Raw genomic sequence first — 10,064 nt, 5'->3', positions numbered from 1 at the left:
TGTTCTAAACATTACATTGTATAGCTTTTGGAGTAAATACAATTATAGCATTAAAGCAACTGAATACTGTATGTAGTTTCCAGATCTTCTCTGTTCCACTCCCCATGCAGTATGCCAGCTCACTGACGTGCTTGCTTATATACTGACCTTAATCTTTTTTTGATCTTACAGTGATATTGCTAAGCTTCTGTCCCTAGCTATCAGTTTCTAAAGCATAGCTGTTTCAGCATCAAGGTAGCAAAGCGGAATACAGAAACACATACGCAGCAGGAAATGATTAAACGAAGAATGAGACCAGGGGCGTTAGGAAGGCTCGTAAGTTAGACATTTTAATAAATCATAACAAACTGAAAAGGTTATATTCAATTGATTTACTTAAGCAGATCTGTCTTTTTAAACTTGTGATCTCCTCATGCAAGTTTTAGGACTGATGTCTTCTGATCTACTTGCGTTCATCTTATATAATTTCAATTTGAATTTAATTCAATGTATTTATTTATATAGTGCATTTGACACCACAGTATCTCAAAGCCTTTACATGTCGGTTGAAACTGAAGTGTGCAGTATTAAGTAGTAAAAATGACAAAATAACAATAATAATTATAATCAAAATAAAACTATTGATGACAGCAAGAAATGAAAGATAAAACAAAACAAAAAATAAAATAAAATAGATAGAAGCAATTATGTTTTTAAGTCAGGTTTAAAAAGCTGAACTATAAAAGTAAGTCTTTAATCTTGATTTAAAAATATTGACCGACACAGCATGTCTAATAGAAAATGTAATGAGTTCCACAATCTGGGGGAATTGTAACTAAATGCATTCATTCCTTTCCAGATGTACCTTTGGGCGGCACAAAAAGCCAGTGCTAGCTGACCTTAGTGACATAGGGTTATATTTTAATGGTTATTAAAATAGCCATCCTCTCACTCTTAGTATTATCTTAGGCAGCTAGCTAATTTCAGTGCACTCCTGGGTGTACAGTTTGTAGCTAATTAGTTTAAGTAGCCATATTGTGTTATACGTATTGCATACTTTTATATTGATATTAATAATACTACTACTACGACTACTAATAATAATGATAATAATTTAAATCATTAAAAATACATTTACCTTTTGGCATTTTTCTTTCTTTCTTTCTGTACTCACTGCCTCAGGCTCTATTTATTGACGTTGTTGATGTGGTTTAACCTGGTGGATTCGGATGCTTGCAACACTCTCACTGCTCTGCCTCGGCTAAATCCCGCCAGAACTGAACAGATACAAAATGACCGTGTTACACACAATTATAGATTTAAATTGAACATAAACTAAATTAAAAAAATCAGGGCGCACAATAAGCACGTATGCCGGTGTTAACCACTTTATAAAAATAATGTTCTTGATTACCCTAGTACCTTGTTTTTTTTTTATTTTATTTGGTTTTCACTGCATGTGCCAGTGTTTTTTACGTTATTTTGACAAAAGGTATTTAGAGTGTGTTGAGCTGCACATGAAGTGGCTGAAAACCGGGACTTTTTAAGGATTTTGAGCAAAATGTCAGGACACCGGTACCTTTGATGGAAAACCGGGACTGTCCCGGCTAAACTGGGTTCTGATCACTAATTCATTTGTGCATTGTTAATACAGTATACAGATGTTTTATTATTATTTTTTTAAAAAAACTTGTTTTACGTTAAGACAATGTGGTATTCTATAAAATATCCTAACAGTATTGTAGAGTTCTGTGCAATGGGGATGAGACAGACTCGGGGGAGACCAGATGAGGTTCCACGTACTTTTCTTTTTCTTTTAATAAACACAATGAATCCCTGTTTGGGCCGGGGTTCACGCCAAAATAATAGACTCTATCTATCCGTGTCTCTATATTACACCGCAGACTCACTGGGGGTTCACACAGTGTTTGACAGACAAGCACTCTCTCAGCGGATTCTTTATCCCTCCAGTCAGACATCCACACGCATACCCCCCCCCCCCTTTTTCTTAAAAATATTTTTAAGAAAAATAAAAAACTGAAATATCTTGCTTGCATAAGTATTCAACCCCTGTGTTGTGGAAGCTCCCAGTTTACACCGATGAAAGAAATTGCCCTAACGAGGACACAATTACCATACCATTGGCCTCCACCTGTGAACCATTAAAGTTGCTGTCACATGTTCTGGTTAAAAACCCCACTGTTGAAGGATCATTGGTCAGACTGTGAATCTGAAGGAAAATTAAGACCAAAGAGCATTCTACAGAAGTTAGAGATAAAGTAATACAAATGCATAGATTAGGGAAAGGGTACAAAATAATATCCAAGTGTTTGGATATCCCAGTGAGCACAGTTGGATCAATAATCAGGAAGTGGAAGCTGCATCACACCACCCAGGCACTGCCAAGAAAAGGCCGTCCCTCAAAACTCAGCGCTCAAACAAGAAGGAGACTTGTGAGAGAAGCCACAGAGAGGCCAACAATCACTTTGAAGGAGCTACAGAGTTCAGTGGCTGGGACTGGAGTAATGGTGCACCAGTCAACCATATCAAGAGCTCTGCATAACACTGGCCTGTATGGGAGGGTGGCAAGAAAGAAGCCATTACTCAAAAAGTACCATCTGAAAGCACGTCTGGAGTTTGCCAGAAAGCATGAGAGTGATCCAGCTGCAATATGGGAAAAGGTTTTGTGGTCAGATGAGTCCAAGATAGAGCTTTTTGGCCAAAACTCAAAGCGCTATGTGTGGCGCAAACCTAACACTGCCCATGCCTCAAGACACACCATCCCTACAGTGAAGTATGGTGGTGGCAGCATCATGCTGTGAGGATGCTTCTCATCAGCATGGACTGGGCATCTTGTTAAAACTGAAGGAAGAACGGATGGAGCAAAATACAGGGAAATACTGCAAGAGAACCTGCTTCAATCCGCTAAAAAACTGAAGCTTGGGAGGAAATTCACCTTTCAGCAGGACAATGATCCCTAGCACAAGGCCAAAGCAACATTGGAGTGGCTTAAGAACAAAAAGATGAATGTCCTACAGTGGCCCAGTCAAAGTCCTGATCTCAATCCCATTGAGAATCAGTGGCACTATTTGAAAATTGCGATCCACAAGCGTCGTCCAACCAACCTGAACAACCTGGAGCAAATCTGCCAAGAAGAATGGGCCAAAATCACTCCGACACTGTGTGCAAAGCTGGTACATACTTACCCCAAAAGACTTAAAGCTGTTATTGCAGTGAAAGGTGGCTCTACCAAATATTAATGTGTGGGGGTTGAATACTTATGCAAGCAAGATATTTCATTTTATTATTTTTCTTAAAAATATTTCCCAACATAAAACCAAAGTCACCTTACAATAATTGATTTTGAGTTTCAGTGTTTTAAAATAAAATATCAAACAGAATGAAATTTCAATGTTCCATTTGTAATTCAGTAATATGAGAGAATTGGTCAGGGGTCTGAATACTTTTGCAAGGTACTGTATATATATATATATATATATATATATATATATATATATATATATATATATATATATATATATATATAGTATATATTATTATTATTTATTTCTTATTGGGTGCAGTCTGGTCAAGGCATCTGTAGGCTAGTACAAGAGTCTTGAACTGGATGTGAGCGGTGATCGGAGCCGGTGGAGTGAGCGGAGTAGTGGAGTTGCAGGTGGCGGACGCAGGGAGGCCAGCCAGGAGGGAGTTGCAGTAGTCTAGGCGGGAGAGTACCAAGGCCTGGACCAGGAGCTTTGTGGCGTAGTTGGTGAGGAAGGGTCGGATTCTTCGGATGTTGCTCAGGAAGAATCGGCAAGTGCGTGCCAGAGTGGAGATGTGCTGGGAATAAGAGAGGCAGGGGTCCAGGGTGACTCCGAGGTTCTTAGCGGAGGAAGAGGGAGAGAGTGTGGTATATTCCCGAGGAACAGAGATAGAGAGATCAGAGGAGGGGGAGGAGGAGGAGGGAAAGAAAAGGAGGTCAGATTTAGAGAGGTTGAGTTTGAGGGGATGCAAACCAGGCCAGAATAGTGCCAGAGATTTCCATGTCAGCGAGAGAGGATAGTAGAATAGAGTGATCGACAGTGTCAAAGGCAGCAGAGAGGTCGAGGAGAATTAGGACAGAGGGGAGAGAGGCAGCTCGGGCAGAGTTTAGTGAGATGGTGACAGACAGGAGGGTGGTTTCAGTGGAGTGAGCAGCGTGGAAGCCAGATTGGAGAGGGTCGAGCAGAGAGTGGTTGGACAGGAAAGCAGAGAGCTGGCGGTGTAGAGTCCGCTTGAAGGTTTTGGAGAGGAAAGGTAGGAGGGAGACAGGACGGTAGCTCTGGAGGGAGGTGGGGTTGAAGGTAGGTTTTTTGAGGAGGGGAGTGATAAAGGCTTTTTTGAAGGCAGAGGGAAAGAGACCAGAAAGGAGAGAGGTGTTGAGAAGGGAGGAGATGAAGGGAAGTAGCGCAGGAGAAGCAGCCAGGGTTGGGGCTCTGTATATATATATATATATATATATATATATATATATATATATATATATATATATATATATATATATATATATACATATATATATATATATATATATATATATATAAATACAGTGTCTATAGAAAGTCTACACCCCCTTTCCAAATTTTCACCTTTTGTTGCCATATAGCCTGGAGTTAAAATGCATTAAAATAGTTTTTTGTTTCATTTATCTACACATCCTACCCCACAACTTCCAAGTGAAAAAAATATTCTAGAAATTTGTAGAAAATTAATTAAAAATAAAAACTGAAATAGCTTGGTTGGATAAGTGTCCACCCCCTTGTAATAGCAATCCTAAATTAGCTCAGGTATAATCAATCGCCTTCAAAATCACACACCAAGTTAAGTGGTCTTCATCTGTGTTAAATTGTAGTGATTCACATGATTTTAGGATAAATTCAGCAGTTCCTGTAGTTTCTCTCAGCTGGGTAGTGCATTTCAAAGCAAAGACTCAACCAAGAGCACTAAGGCGCTTTCAAAAGAACTCCGGGACAAAGTTGTTGAAAGGCACAGATCTGGGGATGGGTATAAAAAAATATCAAAGGCCTTGAATATCCCTTTGAGCATGGTCAAGATGATTATTAAGAAGTGGAAGGTGTATGGCACCATCAAGACCCTCCTAGATCAGGCCGTCCCTCCACACTGGATGACCGAGCAAGAAGGAGACTGATCAGAGAGGCTACCAAGAGGCCAGTGGCAACTTTGCATAAGCTACAGGCTTTTATGGCCAAGACTGGTCAAAGTGTACATGTGACAACAATATCCCAAGCACTCCACAAATCTGGCCTGTATGGTAGGGTGGCAAGAAGGAAGCCATTACTCAAGAAAGCCCACCTTGAATCCCGTTTGAAGTATGCAAGAAAAACACTCAGGAGATTCTGTAGCCATGTGGCAAAAAGTTTTGTGGTCTGACGAAACTAAAATGGAACTTTTTGGCCTAAATGCAAAGCGTTATGTTTCGCGCAAACCCAACACAGCGCATCACCCAAAGAACATCATCCCTACTGTGAAGCATGGTGGTGGCAGCAGCATGTTATGGGGATGTTTCTCATCGGCAGGGACTGGGGCACTTGTCAGGATAGAAAGGAAAATGAATGGAGCAAAGTACAGAGAGGTCCCTGAGGAAAACCTGCTGCCCTCTGCAAGAAAGCTGAAACTGGGACAGAAGTTCACCTTTCAGCATGACAACGACCCAAAGCACACAGCCAAAACTACACTGTAGTGGCTAAGGAACAAAAAGGTAAATGTCCTTGAGTGGCCCAGTCAGAGCCCCGACCTAAATCCAATCGAAAATTTGTGGCATGACTTGAAGATTGCTGTCCATCAACGCTCCCCAAGGAACTTGACAGAGCTTGAACAGTTTTGTAAAGAATGGTCAAATATTGCCAAATCTAGGTGTGCAAAGTTGGTAGAGGCCTATCCCAACAGAATCACAGCTGTAATTGCTGCCAAGGGTGCTTCCACCAAGTATTAACTCAGGCGGGTGGATACTTATCCAATTATGATCTTTTAGTTTTGTATTTTTAATATATATATTTTTTCTCAATAAAAACTTTTTTCCCCTTAACAGTGTGGAGTATGGTGTGTAGATAAGTGGAAAAAAATCCTCATTTAAATGCATGAAACTCTGAGGCACTGACACGACAAAATGTGAAAAATGTTCAAGGGGGTGTAGACTTTCTATAGGCGCTGTATATATACAGTGCCGTGAAAAAGTATTTGCCCCCTGTCTGATTTTCTGCATTTTTGCATATTCTTGACACTGAATGTTATCAGATCTTCAACCAAAACCTAATATTAGAGTGAACAAATAACACAAAAATTTGATACATATTTAATTTATTTATTAAAGAAAGTTATGCAACACCCAATGTCCCCGTGTGAAAAAGTAATCGCCCCCTTAGGCTCAATAACTGGTTGCGCCACCTTTAGCAGCAATAACTGCAACCAAACGCTTCCTGTAGTTATTGATTAGTCTCTCACAGCGCCGTGGAGGAATTTTGGCCCACTCCTCCATGCAGAACTGCTTCAACTCAGTGACATTTGTGGATTTTCAAGCATGAACTGCTTGTTTCAGGTCCTGCCACAACATCTCAATGGGGTTTAGGTCTGGCACTGTATATATTGTGAGATAGTGTAGTCCTGGGGGAATGGGGCTACATCTCCCAGAGGAAAAAACCTTAGTTTGGTTAATTGTTTTATTTAACTGGTTAAGTGTTTTATTGTTAATGATCCCCTGCACCTGGTAGTGATTGTAAATTAGGACCAGGTGCAGGGTATATAAGGGGTGCAGTTAGTCTGCTCAGGGCTGCTGTATAGAAGGAGGCAGGAAGGTGTGCTTTGCTTCCAAGCAGTCGGCAAGGGTAGAAATCCTGTGTGTTTTGTGTTGTGGGGAAACGGCTTAGCCGTCCCATTTTAGTCAGGGTGTTCCTGAGTTTTAGTTAGCGCTCCGAAGGAGCTAGGTGTTTGTTTTTGTTTTTGTATTTCTGTTTGTATTATTAAAAGTGCGCAGAAGTGCTGAACCCCCAATTTCTGTGTCTGGGTCCATTTTTAAAGGGGCAACGAACCCGAGTGGGTGAAGTGCATCACAATATATATATATATATATATATATATATACACACACACACAGTAACCTCCAAAGTTATTGGCACCCTTGATAAAGATGAGCAAAAAAGACTATAAAATAAATAATACCAGAACTGAGCTATATTGTAATTTTCCAACATATGGAATATATTTGACTTTATTACACATTTCTCAAATTATAAATTTATTTCCAAAAAAATGAAGTGTCACAATTATTGGCATCCTTGTTTTCAGTACTTTGTCCACCCTCCCCTTGCAAGGATAACGGCACTGAGTCTTTTTCTATAATGTTTAATGAGATTGGAGAACACATTGGGAGGGATCTTAGACCATTCCTCCATACAGAATCTTTCCAGATCCTTGATATCCTTCAGTCTGCGCTTATGGACTGCCCTCTTCAATTGAAACCACAGGTTTTCAATGGGGTTCAAGTCCAAAGACTGAGATGGCCATTGCAAAATGTTGATTTTGTGGACAATTTTGATGTGTGCTTGGGGTCATTATCTTGCTGGAAGATCCACTTGCGGCCAAATTTCAGCCTCGGGCCGAGGCAACCAGGTTTTTGGACCACTGGAAGCAAAACAGCCCCATAACATCAAAGATCCACCACCATATTTTACAGTAGGTATGAGGTTTTCTGCACATGCATCCTTCTTTCGACACCAAACCGACCGCTTGTGTGCGTGGCCAAAGAGCTCTATTTTTGTCTCATCTGACCATAGCTCCTGGTTCCAATCGAAGTGCCAATGCTGTTTAGCAAACTCCAGGCACTTACGTTTGTTGGTTGCTCTCAATAAAGGCTTTTATCTGGCAACCCTTCCAAATAGCCTATTGGCATGGAGGTGGCGTCTAATTGTAGATTTGGAGACTTGGTGACCCCAAGATGCAACCAAGTTCTGTAATTCTCCAACTATGGCCCTTGGATTTCCCTTTGCCCCCCAAACCATCTGCCTCACTGTGCGTGGGGGCAAGATACACTTGCGTCCTCTACCAGGCAAGTTTACCACTGTTCCAGTGGTTTTGAACTTCTTAATTATTGCCCTAATAGTGGTAAGTGGTATATTCAGTTTTTTAGCTATTTTTTGTACCCATTACCTGATTTATGAAGGTCAACAACCATTTGTCTCTTTTCATTTGTGAGTTCTTTGCCTTTCCCCATGGTGATGGATGACAAATGGATTTCATATGCGTGTTACCTCATTTTATACCCCAGTGAAACAGGAAGCCATGGAAGGCTACAATACAGTTCCTTAAGACTGAGATGAACTTAAAGAAGTAGAATGTTAATGCAGCTTTAATTTTGTTTGATTTTATTTATAAGAATCTTTAGGGGTGCCAATAATTCTGACACCTATCTTTTTGAGAAAACATTTTATTACTTGGTAATAAAAAAAAACTTTTTCTCTGAGCAATTGTTTTAGAATAAAATAATATGGTTTTCCCATATATTTGAGCATAAAATATAGTTCATTACCTGTGTTGTTTATTTTATACAGCCTTTTTTGCTCATCTTTATCAAGGGTGCCAATCATTTTGGAGGTGACTGTATATATATATATATATATATATATATATATATATATATATATATATATATATATATATATACAATGCTGTATATACTGTTTATATATTGTCCACTCAGAACCATTGTGTGTCTTTATTGCACATTGTGCTTTCAAGATCTTAATTAAATGTATTGTTTTTGCAGGGGACCCAAAACGAGGAGCTGGTGACCTCCCAGTTTAAAAATACAGTCAGTGAAGTCAAGCCTCTGGTTAAGAATGGCAAGGCTCTCAAAGCACATGGTTTCCATCTGTCAAATAGCCATGGAGATGAGAGACCAGGTCAGGTTACAGCAAGACCCCTGTTTGAAGGTCCAGCACTGACAGAGGCAATGCCAATTAGATCAGCACCACCACCGAAAGAATCTGACGACATCTGCCCAAGGAGACCTTTGAAGCTTGCCCCTTTGGAGCTCTCCAGTGAGGTGAAAGAAGCTCAGCTACAGAAAATCAAGGGGATTCAGCTGGAAGCCAGTATGGCAGCCCAGAAATTGGCCACCACCATTAATGAACCTTACCCCAGAAAGGGAAAAAATCGAACAAAAGAGGACTTTGACACCTCGGCTGGGATGTTTAAAAGCAGTCATTTAAAGGAAACTCCATTAGCCCAAACACCCCTGAACACAGCAGGGTCAATCAGGGCGGCCCCTGCACCCATCATCCAAGATGAAAGAAACAGCATACTCCCCTGCAAACCCTTGGTTCCAAAGCTTGCCATCGCAAAGAGTGAGGCTCAAGGACAACGTTCCAGGGATAGCAGCAGGCACTGTGAAAATCCTAACCTGTTACACACTTCAGGCAGACGCCGTCTAAGGTCAAGGCAGGGAAAAGGCCTTGAGGAGGATCATGGTAAGTCGCCAAATCCAGACAGATTATCTGTGGATAACGGCAAACCATTCAGGGGACCTCATTCTACAGGTGTCAGCGGACAGAAAAAACACTGAAGGATGCAAGCCTTTCATTATACAATGCAGAGAGAAAGAATTCAAGGATAACTGACTTGACAGGAAGTGGGGCAGAAACAGGAAGGGATTCAGGCAAGCAAGCCACCAGGAGGACGGCCCTTAGGATAGACTCCAAGATGATGAGGACAAACAAGACAACACTTAGAATGAACAGTGAAACAAAAAAAATATTGTGGTTGCTTTCACAGTTACGGGACCCATTCTTCTGAACAGATATTAAGTAAATAACCAAGTTGCAGATTCGAAAATAGCTTTGTTGCATTTAAATATACACATGTTTTCCATACTTTAAAGTAACAATCTTGCCAGCAGTGTTAGTGAAATTAAGAGCATTAATAAACTTGCAAAAGCTCAATGATTTGCCTTTGCCTTGGAGAGCTATAATGTATATCACTTGCAGAAACACTGGCTTTTTACTGGCTTATTAAAAACTTACATTTTTGTA

The 10,064-nt window shown here is 40.4% G+C and overlaps 1 protein-coding gene across 1 annotated transcript; it reads left to right on the top strand.

The window, feature by feature from the left end:
* Window positions 1–208: 208 nt before the first annotated feature.
* On the top strand, window positions 209–10,064 carry LOC131708100 (uncharacterized). Its single transcript, XM_059010220.1, has 2 exons — window positions 209–315; window positions 8,801–10,064. Exons 1-2 carry the CDS (start codon window positions 274–276, stop codon window positions 9,596–9,598), a joined length of 840 nt encoding a protein of 279 aa, XP_058866203.1. The 5' UTR covers window positions 209–273; the 3' UTR covers window positions 9,599–10,064.

The sequence above is a fragment of the Acipenser ruthenus genome, chromosome 3, assembly GCF_902713425.1.
Source record: "Acipenser ruthenus chromosome 3, fAciRut3.2 maternal haplotype, whole genome shotgun sequence".
Lineage (NCBI taxonomy): Eukaryota > Metazoa > Chordata > Actinopteri > Acipenseriformes > Acipenseridae > Acipenser > Acipenser ruthenus.
Note: the sequence above shows the minus strand (reverse complement) of the source record. Positions and strands in the feature narration are given on the sequence as shown.